At 43.6% G+C, this 16,782-nt stretch overlaps 1 protein-coding gene across 1 annotated transcript in view; it reads left to right on the plus strand.

The window, feature by feature from the left end:
• Positions 1-16,782, plus strand: part of LOC149273229 (heparan-alpha-glucosaminide N-acetyltransferase-like) — a 97,009-nt gene that overhangs the window by 54,944 nt on the left and 25,283 nt on the right. Inside the window, exon 5 of the mRNA XM_089506570.1 lies at positions 14,822-14,891. Coding sequence (XP_089362696.1) covers positions 14,822-14,891 — 70 coding nt within the window. The remainder of the gene's footprint in view (positions 1-14,821; positions 14,892-16,782) is intronic.

Below are 16,782 nucleotides of genomic sequence, written 5' to 3' on the forward strand. Positions count from 1 at the left end.
TTGTGTGTCCTGGAGAGAGTCCCAAGGAAAGGTTCGATCAGGTTTCCTGGATGTTGGGATCCTGCCCACTACGCCAAAAACTGTTGTGGAAATCAAACGTTGTGCTGACCACCAGACTTCTTTGAATGTATAAAAGTTTATTCCGGATACAAGCAGCTGCAGGGAGATCTGCACAAAAGCAGGCAAATCTAACAGCTTTACATTTTCACACACTATATATACATTGATAACAGAAGAAAATTAGTAAACTCCTACTAAAGGCTGGAACACTTGCAATATCTCTGGGTTTACCATAAAAGGCAAAAGCCTAACCTACATAACATTAATATGTATGATATGGGTGGGGTTTCAGTTATTTAAAGCAGACATCCTGTGCCCTGAAGTTGACCCCGAGTTTACATTTATGGTCCAGTTTCTCACCAGTTGCTTCAGTTTATGTAATTTGACCTATGCCCTCTACCATATATATCATGAGACGAGAAGCGGGAACCCAGGAACGACTCTCCGGACCCAGTCCTCTCCAGTGGATCAGATACTGCACGCTCCCCTGTTGTCTGCGAGTGGCCAGAATCATTTGAGGACATCGCCGAAGAGGATCTGAGCCAGAAGTCCCCGCAACCGACGGTCTCACGGTAGTAAAGCGATTGCACACCAGGGGCTTCAGAAGAGAGACGTGAAAGACTCGAGGAATCCGGAGGGTTCGAGGTAAGAGGAGTTCGTAGGCTACCGGATTGATCCGGGAATTACAGAGAAGGGGCCAATGAAAAGTGGAGCCAACTTCATAGATGGCACTCGTAGCTTGAGGTATCTGGTGGATAACCAAACCCTTTCTCCAGGCAAATAAGCAGGGGCGTGAGAACGTTTCTTATTAGCTTGACGTTCCTGTCGCCTGCCCGCGAGTCGTAGTGTCTCCTGTACAGACGACCAAGTAGCCCGGATGGCAACCAGCCTTTCTTGTAAGGCCGGAACCGTAGAGACGGGAAATGCCCCAGGGAAAGGCTGAGGGTGTAAACCGTATAGGCAGAGTGTAGACTCCTGCACGGAGTTGTTACGGGCAAATTCAGCAAAGGGTAGTAGATCAACCCAGTTGTCCTGGTGGTTGTTAATGAACAGGCGTAGATATTGCTCCAGATGCTGGTTAGCCCTTTCAGCTGCCCCGTTAGATTGGGGATGATACGCGGACGAGAAGGCCAGAGTAATGCCCAAGGCTTTGGTGAATTCACGCCAGAAGCGTGCTATGAACCGTGAGCCTCGGTAGGAAACAATCTCGGTAGGTAGTCCGTGGAGCCGGACGATCTCGCATATGAAGACATCAGCCAATGTAGCAGCAGAAGGTAATTTCCTCAACGGAATCATGTGAGCCATCTTGGAAAAACGATCCACCACCATGAGTATGACTGTATGCCCTCTGGAGTTAGGTAAGTCGACAATGAAATCCATAGCAATGTGTGTCCATGGTGCTGAGGGAAGTGGCAGAGGGTGGAGCAACCCGGCGGGCGCTCTCCTGGAGGACTTGTTAGCTGCGCACTTAGTACAGGATCGGACAAACAAAACAACGTCCTTGGCCCAACCTGGCCACCAAAAAGTTCTGGAAACGAGATCCCTTGTGCGTGTAACCCCCGGATGTCCTGCCGTTCTGGAGCCATGGGACAAACGGAGAACCCGAGACCTGAAACGAACCGGAACGAACAGCTTGCCCGTAGGTAGAGATCCCGGAGCTTGAGACTGCAACCTGGCAATACGATCCACGAGAGGAGTGAGACAGGTAAGGTGGGTAGCAGCTAAGACCTTTGTTGTTGGTACAATACTCTCGGGTTCGTGATTCTCCTCATCAGGAAAGGTATGCATCCGCGAGAGAGCGTCGGCCTTGGCATTTTTGGACCCCGGACGGTAGGTCAATACGAAGGGAAACCGGGACAGAAACAAGGACCACCTGGCTTGTCGAGGGTTCAGACATTTTGCGGACTCTATATATTGTAAGTTCTTATGGTCCGTCAGGATCAAGGTTGGAACTTGTACACCCTCCAGAAGATGTCGCCACTCCTCTAAGGCCAAAATGACAGCCAAAAGTTCTTTGTTGCCGATATCATAGTTTCTCTCTGCCGGAGAAAATTTTCTAGAAAAGTAACCGCACGGGTGTAGTGGCCCACTGTAGGAGGCTCATTGAGAGAGGATAGCCCCCACCCCAGTTTCAGACGCGTCTACCTCCAGGAAAAAAGGTAGTAGGGGATCCGGATGTCGGAGCACAGGAGCTGTGGTAAACCTCTCCCTCAACTGATTGAACGCGGAAACAGCGACCGACGGCCATACCATCGTGTCGGCCCCTCTCTTAGTGAGAGCCGTTAGGGGCGCCGCGATCTTAGAATAGTCTCTGATAAAACGTCTAACACAAAAGAATCCAACCACACTCTTCACAAATAACATAATGTTATAAATATTGTGGCATGTATAAGGATCTCATCCTCAAAACAGGGGAAATCCTGTAAACTTGTACACCTGGCAAGAAAAGAGTTATACGCAAGCCCTTATATAAAATATATCATTTTATTGTACAAAAATTAATTCATAAAAAACATATAAAGCATTTCATTATGTAGACAACAGAGGTTTGTTAGGAAAATAATCCGAGCATATGGAGGAAATATATATATATAAAGTGTCTCAAGTGCATGTAAACCATCATAAGAATCATAAAGTGCTGAATCATTCAAGTATAGTTGTATCTTACTCTATATAGAGTGCACCTATCCATTCTATAACCATCAAAAAATACATGGTTAAAAATACTCACTATGGAGTTAACAAATATGTAAAGCACTATTGACATTAACAATAAATATCCAGGAAATTCCAATAATCAGAATAGTATCCTGAGAGCAATATTGTCCTCCACTTCCCCAACGCCGTTTCGGTTCTCCTTTTTAAAGGGGTCGCTGTTATTTCCTCATCTTACACTAATATTTATACCCCTCCCCTCAGAAGTTTCGCGCCGAAACCCTAATTGGCGCCGGTGTTGCGCCTCCGCCCCATAATTCACTGCCTCATATCGGACGTCCCACCCCATGGCACGCAAGCCCGAGAGACTATCTCCCGAGCCCGCGTGTCACGGGCGGGGCGCCCGACCAAAAGCAGGACCAGGACCTGGCGCACCAGGCTTCGACTCGGAACTTCTTAGGGTTTCGTGACAGTTATATTATGCCAGCATCAGCCTTAACTGTATCTCCAGAAATGAGCCCAATGAATATATATGTGTGTGAATTTAAAGTGCATTGAGTATATATTAACAATAAATATAATATATAAATAAGTATAATGAATAAATAAAGTGCATAAATACTTATATCTCCTCATGCATGTACTGCATATTAATAAATAAATAAATAAATGTGCACAATGCTCAATATATATATATAAATTAATTCATTAGTCATCAGTGTGAAAAAAAAAAAAAAATTTAATTAAGTAGAATAAAAAATTAAATCCATAAATAATCAATAAAGTGACAGTGCAAAAAACATATTGATGACTATTTAAATATACAAAATAAAAATAGTGTTATGCATATTATATATATTGATGTTGTTAACTCATTACAGGCCTCTCTTGATGTTGATTTTCATGGCTATTCATTTTCCAAACCTGGATCTTCAAAAACTTGTTACTGGGGGTATCTTGCCATAACATATATACTACAAAGAAGGAAATAAAATAAAAACAAAATATTAAAATCACCAATGGTAAAAAGGGAACAAAAATTATTTACAAAAAAGCAGAAAAAGACAATTGCTCATTTAGGCCAGCAGGTGTCATAGTACCCAATTGTACAATCCACCTGCATTCCTTTTGAGCTAAGATTTTCTTAACATTACCTCCTCGTACTCCTGTGTTGATTCTTTCAATTCCCTTGACTTGAAAACTTGAGGGATCACAATTATGTGAGGTTTTAAAGTGATGTGGTATTGTTTTTAATATTGTCCAATCTGACGCATTCCTAGCTGCCAAAATATCTCGTACATGTTCTCGGGTGCGGATTCGTAATTCTCTTGATGTTAATGCTATATATATTTTAGGAATATTCGCGAGATCCATCTGCTGTTTTGAATGTATTGGCCCGAACAATATTTTTGCATGCTACACAATCTCCACAGGGATAACATCCTAATCGTGGATTGGTTGTTCCAAAAAATTGTTGGTTCCTTGCTATGTAGTGGCTTCTAACTAATAAATCTTTCAGGTTGTTACCTCTTCTTGCAGTAAAGGAAACCCCATCTGAGATCACGGATGCCAAGATCGAATCTGTTTTAAGAACTTTCCAATGTTTTCTTATAGCTTCTTGCATATGTTCCCACTGGCAATTATATGTTGATATAAATCTAGCCGTGTTATCATATTTATCCTTATTCTTCTTCTTTTGTTGATTTTGTAAAAGATTTTGCCTTGATTCTTTTTTTGCTCTTCTGTAACCTTGTTTAATACATCTTTTGCTATAGCCTCGTTCGATAAGCCTTTTTGTTAGATCTGTACTTTGATTTTCAAATTTAGTTTCTGTTGAACAAATTCTCCTCATCCGGAGAAATTGGCCCACTGGTATTGCTCTAATCGTAGACCTATTATGGGCAGAAAAAGCATGCAACAACGAATTAGTTGATGTACTTTTTCTAAAGACATCTGTCTCAAGGCTACCATTACATTGTTTTTCTATCTTGAGATCTAAAAAATCTACCCGTTGATGACTGTAGACGTAGGTTAATTTTACATTGATGTCATTTGTGTTGAGGATCATCATAAAGGATTCCAAATCAGACACTGATCCCTGCCAGATAAATAAAATATCGTCGATATATCTTAACCAACATTTTACATGATTTACATATTGCGCTCTGCCACACTGAAAAATACTTCTCTCCCAAAACCCTAGGAAGAGATTTGCGTATGACGGGGCACATGCTGCGCCCATAGCAGTACCTCTTTTTTGGAGGTAAAATCCATCTTTAAAAGTAAAAAAAATTGTGACTCAAAATGAATTGTAATAGTTGTAATATTAATTGATTAAGTTCTATATCTAGATTACTATTGTCTAAATAGAACTGAACAGCTCTAAGTCCATCTATATGTTTAATGCAGGTGTAAAGTGACTCCACATCCGCAGTCACCAATAGCATATCTGGTTCCAAAGAGGTCCTTAACATAAGATGGCAAAGTTTCAACTAATGTTTTCAAATACACATCTATAAATTTACAGATTGGGTCACATATACCATCAATCCCTGACACAATCGGGCGTCCAGAAGGGTTGAGGGGATCTTTATGTACTTTGGGAATCAAATAAAAAGTTGGGATTTGTTTAGTTAACCCTTCTCTTACTTTTTTAGTTATTATTCCCTTTTCTTCTGCTTGTTCCAATATTAACATTAACTCCAAAGTATATGATGTCACCGGATTAAATGTTAGTTTTTCATATGTTGTCTTATCTTTAAATTGGCGAAATGACTCTTTCTCATACATTATATTTGGCCACACGACTATATTTCCTCCTTTATCAGCCTGTTTAATTATAATGTCATCTATTTTCTGAAGCTCATTTAGAACTTTTCTCTGTGTTTGAGTTAAATTGTCTTTAGATCTTTTAATAGAGATTTTCTGAAATTCTTCTGTAACTAATTTAGTAAAAATATCTATAGCCGGGCATATAGAAAGGGGAGGAAATGTTTTTGACTTGGGCAAAATGTGTTCCACTAACTTACCAGGGTCATCTGGTTGCTGTTCTTCCCATAATTCCTCAAGATCTCGTAATATTTCCCTTTCAATTTCATTAAAATTCATAATCTCCGGTCTAGTATGCAATTTTCTTAATAATATTTTGCGTGAAAATAAATGAAGATCTTTTAATGCTGTAAAGAAATCAAAATTGTTAGTGGGAGAGAAGCTCAAACCTAATTGTAATACTTCACATTGTGCTTTTGTTAAGGTGTGCTGTGATAAATTAATTACCTCCATGTTGTTTTTAGCACGTTTATCTTGTTGTTTTGGAGGCGTTCGTCTTCTTTTATTTCTGTATCTAGATTCCCGAGGGGTTTGCATTTGAGGTGATAAATCTCGGAATCTATTTTTGCTTTTTCCTTCACTTTGATCAGAAAATTCATCCCTGATAAAACGTCTGTAGTAGTTGGCAAACCCCCAAAAGCGTTGTAGTGGTTTCAAACCCACAGGTTGCGGCCAGTCTCTGATAGCACGTACTTTAGCAGGGTCCATCTCGAACCCCTCCGGGGTAATGACGTACCCTAAGTACCTTGCAAACCTCGAACTCGCACTTCTCCAGCTTGGCGTAGAGCCCGTGTTGCCGTAAACGGTCTAATACTTGAGCAACTTGTGTGCGATGGGTGGAAAGGTCTGAGGAGTAGATCAAGATGTCATCCAGGTATACTACGACGAACTGTTGCAGAAAATCCCTGAGGCAATTGTTAATGAACTCCTGGAAGACAGCTGGGGCATTGCATAGCCCGAACGGCATAACCGTATATTCGTAATGTCCCGATCGTGTGTTAAATGCAGTCTTCCAGTCATCGTCCCCGCGAATTCGAACAAGGTTGTAAGCACCCCGAAGATCCAGCTTAGTATAGATTGTAGCTTCGCGCAGTCTGTCGAAGAGCTTGGAAATCAATGGAATGGGGTACGTGTTGCGTCTGGTGATTTTGTTCAACCCTCTATAATCAATGCAAGGGCGAAGTTCTTCTTAACAAAAAAAAAAACCCCGCTCCAGCGGGTGACGTGGAGCGGCGAATAAATCCCCGACGAAGGTTCTCCTCAATATACGCCTCCATAGCTTTAGTCTCTGGAACCGGATAGGTCCGACCCCTGGGTGGCATGGTGGGAGTGGGAGTAGGTCAATAGAACAGTCATTATTATTATTATTATTATTATTATCCTTTATTTATATAGCGCCAACAGTTTACGCAGCGCTTAATACAATACATAAATTCAAGGGATATGACAAGACAAGAATTGACAGACTAAGACAAACCGATACATTTGGTGGAGAGAGCCCTGCTCGCAAGCGTCATACGGTCGATGTGGAGGTAGTTTCTCCGCCTCCTTCTTGTTGAACACGTCCGCGAAACAACGATACTGATCTGGCAGCAGTGAGGTTCCGATGGAGCTTAGAGTCACAGGAACAGTCTTAACAGGTGAGATGCAGTGGTCCATACAAGCGCTGCTCCAAGCCGTAATTTGGTTTGTAAACCAATCAATCGTAGGGTTGTGATTGCGCAACCATGGAAACCCCAAAATGATCAGAACGGAAGGAGAGCGGATGACCAACAACTGTATTGCTTCGCTGTGGACCACTCCCACCGAGAGGTTAAGAGGCGACGTGTGAAGAGTGATGTGCTCCTGAAGGAGCGGTCTCCCGTCGATCGCCTCCACAGATAACGGGTTGGGTAAGGGAAGGGTGGGAACCAGGATCCGGTTACAGAATTCAGAGTCAATAAAGTTGCCGGCGGCGCCGGAATCCAGGAAGGCCACGGTATCCACGGAACCCCTCGCCCAGATTATTCGAACCGGAACTGTCATGCGGGTAATTTTGGTTTCAGGGGATGGTCTAATCACACCTATAGTAGGTCCCCTCAGCCTACCTAGGTGCGAGCGTTTCCCGGCCTCTTTGAACAGCTCCTCAGGAAATGCCCCGAAACACCACAATACAGGCATAATCCCTCCCTTCTTATCCTGCTTTTCTCCTGCTCAGTGAGTCTAGCTGCCCCCAGCTGCATGGGTTCCTCCGCGGGGTCAGGCATAGTGGATGAGGACGGAACTTGAGAAAAATGACGCACGGTGTCCCTCACTCCTCTCTCCTGTCGTCTCAGTCTCTCCCGTTGAGTCTGTCTTTCACGAAGACGTAAATCCACCTGGGAAACGTACGCATCCAGATCTGTAGGAAGGTCTCTAGCCGCAATCTCGTCCTTGAGAGATTCGGATAGTCCATTAAGGAATGCGGCGACTAGTGCCTCGTTGGTCCAGTTGACCTCTGCCATCAGGGTACGGCATTCAATAGAATACTCCTGGAGAGAACGAGAACCTTGGCGGATGGAGAACAGTGATGCGGATGCCGTACTCCTCCTTCCAGGAACGTCAAACACAGAGCGCAGAGTCGAGACAAACTCCGAGTAGGACCGAACCGGAGGAGCATTTCTTTCCCAAAGTGGAGAGGCCCAAGCCAGTGCCTTGTCAGTGAGCAAAGAAATTACATAGCCCACCTTAGCCCATTCAGTAGGGAAGGCGAAAGTTCGAAATGGATCTCACACTGATTCAGGAACCCTCTGCATGCTGCAGGCTCGCCACCATAACGTTGAGGAGGAGGTAGATGAGCAGGTACAGAGTGGACAGGTGCAGGCGGGGATGGATGAACCGCAATTGCCTGAGGACCTTGTAGCGCTGGATCGGTGCGTTGCAATAACGTCTGGAGAGCTTGGGCAAACTGATCCAGACGGTGGTCCATCCCATCCAAACGATCCTCCGTGGAGCTCTGCTGTCCCACCGATGCAGGTCTCATGTTGGCCTTCTGATTCTGTCACGCACAGCGTATGGTAGAACCTGTAATCAGGTAGAACAGTGTGTGCAAGTCCAATAGACAGAACACCAGAGTCCAGTATAGAATAGCCGATGAGCAAGCCAAGGTCAGGAAGCCAGAAGTCAGGATCGTTGCAGGGTAAGCTGAGGTCAGGAAGCCAGAAGTCAGAATCATCGTGAGGAAAGCCAGAGTCAAATAGCCAGGAAATTGGTAACGGGAACAAGCCGGGTCGGTAACGGGAAATCAACAGGAACACGTACTGAGAAGACACTATGCAAGATAGGTACAACCATCAGAAGGCAAAGCTGGAAGGTTTCTGAGGTTCTTAAATAGGCACAGGAAGTCCAGACACTAATTAGCGTTCTCCCGCCAAATTTCCAAAGTGCCGTTACGTCACTTCCGGTCTGCGGCCATCTTGGGATTGGCAAGATCGCAAGTTCCTAAAAGGACCGGTAGTACCGGCTGGCGCCACTAGGTGGCGTGCAGAACGTGTGCACGCGGCAGGTCCGGACTCCGGTAGGTGGCGGCTGCCGTGCGGAGTTGCGGGGTCTTCCCCGTCCTCGCGGAGGCGGGAGGTCTCCCTCTTCCCCGCGGCGGTTGAGGCTGCTGTGCTGAGGCGGGGGGCCTCCCCCTTCTCCGCTGCAGCTGCTAACCCGAGGCGGGAGGTCTCCCTCTCTTCCGCGGCGGTTGAGGCTGCTGCGGCAAGGCGGGGGGTCTCCCCCTTCTCCGTGGCTGCTGCAGATCCGAGGGCCTGGAGGAACCGGCATCCAGGTACGTGACATTAGTTAGATTAAAAACAAAAGGAATGTATGTAGAAGAGGATAAAGGTCTTGCTGACTGCTTCAATGAATATTTCTGTTCAGTTTTTACAAATGAAAATGAGGGAATGGGACCTCAGTTAGGAAAAAAGACTGAATCATTTGAAATATGCGAGTTTATCGAGGCGGAGGTTCTACTTCAGTTGTCTAAGGTAAAGACAAATAAGTCGATGGGGCCTGATGGAATACACCCCAAGTTATTTAAAGAGCTTGGTGTGTACTAGCAAAACCGCTAACTGATTTATTTAACAAATCATTGGTAACGGGAGTCGTCCCAGGGGATTGGAAAGTAGCGTTGTGCCCATTCACAAAAAAGGCAGTAGGGAGGCAACTACAGGCCAGTTAGTCTTACATCTGTAGTGGGGAAACTAATGGAGACAATATTAAAGGAAAGGATTGTTGAACATCTGAAGTCACATAGGTTTCAAGATCAAAAACAATATGGGTTTACCTCAGGAATTATGCCAAACGAATCTTATTGATTTTTTTTGATTGGGTGACTAAAGCATTTGATCAAGGTGGTGCAGTAGACATTGCGTATCTGCATTTCAGTAAGGCCTTTGACACTGTGCCACATAGAAGATTTATCAATAAACTGCAATCTCTGAGTTTAGATCCCAATGTTGTTGAATGGATTAGGGAGTGGCTGAGTGACAGACAACAGAGGGTTGTAGTCAACGGCGTATATTCAGAGCAGGGTCTTGTAACCAGTGGGATACATCAGGGATCTGTACTTGGACCCATTCTCTTTAATATTTGTATTAGTGATATTGCAGATGATCTTGATGGAAAGGTATGTCTATTTGCTGACAACACAAAAATTTGCAACAGGGTTGATGTTACTGGAGGAAGAAGCCAAATGGCAAATGATTTAGGTAAACTGGAAAAGTGGTCAGAGCTGTGGCAACTGGCATTTAATGTGGATAAATGCAAAGTAATGCATCTAGGGCATAAAAACCCAAGGGCAGAGTATAGAATATTTGATACTGTCCTAACCTCAACGTGTGAGGAAAGGGATTTAGGGGTAATTATTTCTGAGGATTTAAAGGTAGGTAGACAATGCAGTAGAGCAGCAGGTAATGCTAGCAGAATGCTTGGTTGTATAGCGAGGGGTATTAGCAGTAGAAAGAGAGAAGTGCTCATGCCGTTGATTACAGGATAAACCTTACCGGGACAGGTTAAAGGACCTTAACATATATAGCCTGGAAGAAAGACGTGACAGGGGGGATATGATAGAAACATTTAAATACTTAAAGGGAATCAACAAGATAAAGGAAGAGAGTTTATTAAAAAGGAGAAATACTACCGCAACAAGAGGACATAGTCATAAACTGGAGGGGCAAAGGTTTAATGGTAACATCAGAAAATATTACGTTACGGAAAGGGTAGTGGACACATGGAATAGCCTTCCAGCAGAAGTGGTAGATGTTAATACAGTAAAGGCATTTAAGAAAGCATGGGATAGGCATACGGCCAAGCTAGATATAGGATAAGGGCAGGTACTAAAGGAAAGTACTCAGAGGTTGGGCAGACTGGATGGGCCTACTAGGTTCTTATCTGCCATCACTTTCTATGTTTTTATAGTCAGCATAGTTTATATTCAGACATGTGGAAAGCCAATAGCCGTTTTAAGGTCCCCCTTAATTCATAATGCACCTTACTGCCCCTCTACCCTCCCTGATATGACATTCTGCCCTCCATGATATGACACTCTGCCCCCCCAGATATGCCTTATGCCCCCTCCATGATATGCCACTCTGCCCCCCAGATATGCCACTCTGCTCCCCTGATATGCCACTCTGCCCCCCTAGGTATGCCACTCTGACTCCCCCAACTTACCAATGCATCCCCAGACTCCCTGGTGCCTATTGGGGGCAGCTGGTGTAGGTCTGCGTGATGCCCGACGACAACCTTGACAGCCGGCAGCAGCGGTTATTGCTTGTTTTTTCTCCCCCAAGATGGCACCTAGCAACAAACAGAAGCGGCTTGGCAAACAAAGGGTTAAAATGAGAGATCAGTGTGTGTGTGTTGCAGAAAGCTAAAGCACAGGCCTGGAAGGTTAAACCAGGACTGGGAGGTTTAATAATAAAATACAAGCACGGGGGTGGCACACGGAAGAAATGGCAGCTGCGTCGCGTGGTCTAATAGAAAAAACTGACCAGGCGCTCGGAGGACAAGAGAATACCGCTGATTGCTGATCGCTTCCTAAGCGCTGTTGTAGCCGGCCGCATTTTTTTTTTGTGGGGAGGGCTTTCCTCCCATGATCCACGGCCAGCCTCACTTGTGAGCTGTCAATGAGTAAAATATCTAGCTCTTTTCTATCCCCCAGGCTGTCGGTTCTGCGTATGGCAAACCGGCATGGCTGAGGAAGGAACATTTACTGCTATTACATGTTCCCTTAACTGGCTTTAACTAAGAAGGCATGAAAACAAACACTCCTCACTATCAGTTTCTGAACTGTCCCGTTTCAAATCCCGTTCCTTGTTGGAACCTTTATTTGTCAAAGGGCTGTCTCTTCAGTTTCTGCCCCCCCCCCCCTTGTCCATACCCCATTCTGTTTTCTTACATAATCCCAGCAACCTTTTATCTCCAATCTCTGATGGATACTGTTGCCACATGTACCACCGGAGACACACCATCTTGTAATAATGGGGAGATCATAGTCCTGTTTTCCAGGGTATAGAGACCTAATCTGCACCTCCATTTCTACCATTAAGTAGAGGTGGCTCTTCTAAGGGTATATTTCAAAGTATGTTCAAATGTGGAGAAGTCTTTGTCAGGGACCCATTAATAATACTATTATTATTTTTTTCATATAGCGCCCACAGTTTCCGCAGCACTGTACAAATAGTAGACATAACAAGTATTATATAATATAACAGAAACAAAAGGTGAGGAGGGCCCTACTCAAATGACTTTACAATCTAGAGGGAATTAGGGTGTGTTATACAAAAGATAAATTTGCCGTTGTTAGGGATGGACCAGCCACACTAGTAACTAGTCCAGGAGCTATCGCAGGAAAGGGACTAGGAAAGGTGAGCTAAAGGGCGTTAAAGTGTAAGTTTGTAGTCGGCCTTAAAAAGGTGGGTCTTAAGTCCAAAAATTCCTTTTCAAAGGCAGAAGGAAAGACAAATAGGCTGGGGGAGGCCATTCCAGAGGGTAGGGACAGCCCTCGAGAAGTCTTGTAAGCATTAATGCGTACTAGAAACCAGAGAAGAGGACAGATGGGGATCACTGGATGAGCAGAGTTAGGAGTGAAATTAGAAACAGGTCTTGGAAATCTATAGCATAATGTTTTGCATTCTGGGTAATGTAGCACATCTTATATCTGTGTTCTTCTAGTTGGCTTGATTCGATATATATCTCTTCTTGGTAAAAATATTGAAATTTGTTATCTGTGATGGAACCTTCCGTCACTGGGGCTTTTGGAGGGGACTGCTGACAATGGGCCCTGACATTAGAAGGGGTTCTGTTCTTGGGGAAGTGGGTACAGGGACCCACTTTTTACTGATTTTCCCTATTATATGTTTTCCCACATTTCCCACACAGAGACTCAGAACTGTAAATGCCAGCTGACATCCTGGTGTAAGAATAAGGCTGATTATCTGGGTTGTAAAGAAATGTATTTATGTGTTAGGTGCTAGGTGTTAGTACTGCCATTCACTGTCTTTTGTGTATCCCCTACTGCTGTGTATATAATAAATAAATACACAGCCAGTAGCTGTTAATCCTGTTAGCCCCTGTTAGCTCTATGTCCTAGCCATTGTTTATTTCAATTCAATTATATGTCTGCCATCATTCTATGTCTACCTCCCCAATTAATGTAATTATTTGCCTTGCGTATTTTATCTGTTCTGCTACCTCCTGACTGAAATGTTTTGTTGGCATTTTACTGCCAGTAATATTCTTTTCTGGATTGCTGTCCAGCAATAGTGTTGTCCATTTTGTGATTAAATTTGTGTTGCTACTATGAACCTAGTAGGCCCATCCAGAAGGGGAGGGAGAAGGGGTAGAAAGGGCAGAAGGAAAGGGAGAAGGGGTAGAAAGGGCAGAGGGGGTAGAAAGGGCAGAGGGGGTAGAAAGGGCAGAAGGGGAGGGAGAAGGGGTAGAAAGGGCAGAAGGGGAGGGAGAAGGTGCAGAAAGGGCAGAAGGGGAGGGAAAAGGTGCAGAAAGGGCAGAAGGGAGGGAGAAGGGGGATAGATAGTGAGAAAGGAGGGTAGCAAGAATATTGAAATAAAGAGTCAGAATGAGAGAGAGTAAATGGATTACTGTGTGGATGCATTGTGTGAATGAGTGAGAGAAGTAATGAATTTGTGAGAATGCATTAATGAATATGTGTAAATAATTTGTGTGAAAGAGTGAAAGAATAAATGATTGTGTGAATTAGTGAGTGACTGTAAAAGTGTTTGTGTGAATCATAGGTGTATAATTGATTTGTCAAAAAGGCAACGATGGCACAGGCAGGGTGTTTAAGCATTGGGGACCAAGATGGCACAGGTAGTGTGTTTATGGGACAAAGATGGCGTACGCTCGGCATTTGGGGACAATGTTGACCCATGCTGGGCTGTTAGGGGACAAATATGGCATGACATAATAATATGTGTGTGTAATTTGGGTGCTGGTCAGGTTCTATGTGGCCAATGTGGATGCCAGTGGTGGCCTTTGGGATGTGCAACCTGTGATCTATCACTGTAATTTAGGAGTTTTTATGTGAATTCCAATTGATCTATACCTGCAAAGCTGGGTTTTTGTGTTATTCTGTTAATCTTTGTCTGCTATGCTATGTTTCCATACATTATTTATGTATACCTGCAAATACAGGATTTGCATGTCTTATTCAGTTGATCAATACCTGGAGTGCTGTTATAGTAAAGGTATATTTGATCTATACCTTCAGTGCTGAGTTTACATGTGATTTCCAGTTGATCTATACCTGCAATGCTATGTTCCCATACATTATTTATGTATACCTGCAAATACAGGGTTTTTATGTCTTATTCAGTTGCACGTGCCGTTTCCATGTGTTTATTTGATCTATACCTGAACTACAGGGAGTAAATAAGAGAGGTATGGTTTAGTGAATGAGGGGACAAAAGGCCTCTGGGGATGATTACGGGGGAGAGGACCTCTCAATGTCAGGGTGCATTCAGAAGGAGGGAAGACTGTACTGTCTCTCACAGTCTTCCCCTGATCTGCAGTGTGGCAAATTTTTTTTTCGGTAGCCGAGGGAGTGATTGCATGCTGCAGGGTCTAATATTTAGATATATTATCAGCATGGTGTAATATTAATGTATATTGGCAGCAGGGTCTAATATTTATATATATCGGCAGCTATATGTGCTATGTGCTGAAATAAGCAATATTTTTTTGTTGTGTTGAATGAGTGTGTGTTGTTTTTTTATTCGTTTTTTGTAAATGTTTTATTTAATTCTCTCCAAAGCCATCCTTATAGCTTTATTGATGTACCTGGCCATTTTCTGCATCTACGCCTTGGGATCTTTTATTTTTAGGTAAGTGTTTATAGTCATCCACTTTCTGCATAACAATCACAATTTAATGTTACAAAGTCAAACACAATGCTTCAAACATGTTTCAAACACAATGCAGCAAAATTAATAGCAACTCAGTTTTAAAATGTATCTAAAAATATTGATAGTGCTTAATAGTTTACTTTCTATGCACTTCTTTCAGCCTATTTGGGAAGTATTGTACCTTTCCCCTTTTGCCGTAGAAAAGCCTTTGTTAAGAGTACAAAACACTGTTTAACTATTGTTGTGAAAATCAAAAGTTGTAATGACCACCAGACTTTTTGAATGTATAAAAATTTATTCTGGATAGAAGTAGCTGCAGGGAGACCTGAACAAATATATATATATATATATGTGTGAGAAATTGTAAAATTGTTCCTCTTTTGTACACACTTTCTAAAGGTTGGCACAATTAGAATAACTGCTTTTTACTTTAACCTCTTCAAGTCCCAGAGCAATTGTGCCATTTTTGCGGTATGTCGTTTCAGCGATTATTCCCCATTCCTGTGAACAGTGTACCCATGTAAACTATATATTGTTTTTTCAAGGAGAGATAGAGCTTTCTTTTGATACCCTAGTTAAATAATTAGCTAAAAATCTAGGATGAAAAGTTTAGTAAAAACTAGCGAATACTTATATATTTGCCCCTCTGAATTCTCACAAAATCCCCTCCACATTTATTAATTCAGGTGTCCTGATTTCAGAAATACCTCATTTCGCTCAAGTGGAAGTTGTATACAGGAATCGCGTAGAGCTCTACACGCTGCCCGGACTAAGCACCGGGGACTCAGATGCAGGGGACCTGGATCCTCCTGTGTTATCCCCCCCCCCAACTTACTGGTGCTTCTGAGTCCCCGGGGCTTAGTCCGGGCAGCGTGGAGAGCTCTACGCGAATCGCTTACAGCTCTACACGCTGCCCGGACTAAGCACCAGGGACTCAGATGCAGGGGACCTGGATCCTCCTGTGTTATGCCCCCCCAACTTACCGGTGCTTCTAAGTCCTCGCTGCTTAGTCCGGGAAGTGTGTAGAGCTCTACGCTGCCCGACTAAGCACCGGCAACTCAGAAGCACCGGTAAGTTTGGGGGAGGGAGTGTTAAATGGGGGGCATAAGGCATTTCTGGAGGCAGAGTGCTCTGTGAAATGCCTTTTAACCCCCTTTATGCCACTCTGCCTTCTGAAATGCCTTATACCTCCCTATATGCCACTCTGCCCCATAATATTCCTTTTAAAGGCAACCGATTTTACGCGGGCCGCACCTCGTGCTACTTACCTGTGGGAGGGTCTTCTGTACTGCATAGAGGAAGCGGAACCTAGCAGAGTTCACGTGACATCACATGACTCTGCTCCAGCCCTGCTTCCTCTGTGCAGTACCAGAGAACGCAGAGGGAGGCCGCGCCCTCTGCTGAAGTCTGTGAGCGGCATCGAGGAGCTGCAGTGCAGGTAAGGGGGTGGGGAGGGTGTTTGAATGAGTATGCGTGATTGAGGGAATGAATCTGTGAATTAATGAGTATATGAATGAATGAGTGTGTGTGTGACAGCATGGATTTGTAAGTGCTTGAACCTAGGCATGATGGGACTGTGATTGCTGTTATCCCCGCTGCTTAATCTTATAATCAGGGTCGTCTTATAATCGAGCAAATACGGTATTTCATTTAAATTATCAGGAATTTGTAGTCACAAACCTTTCTAGGCCCAGAAATCAGTGAGAGGAAAAGTAAAGGTTTTGTGTCATTTACCGTATTTGCTGGATTATAAAACGACCCTGATTATAAGACGACCCCCCAAAATCTGAATATTAATTTATGAAAAAAAAGAAAATGCCTGAATATAAGACGACCCTATAGGAAAAAAGTTTTACCAGTAAATGTTAAT

This window comes from Sceloporus occidentalis, unplaced genomic scaffold (genome assembly GCF_023333645.1).
Source record: "Sceloporus occidentalis isolate IW3139 unplaced genomic scaffold, rSceOcc1.0.p SCAF_392, whole genome shotgun sequence".
In the NCBI taxonomy this organism is placed as follows: domain Eukaryota; kingdom Metazoa; phylum Chordata; class Lepidosauria; order Squamata; family Phrynosomatidae; genus Sceloporus; species Sceloporus occidentalis.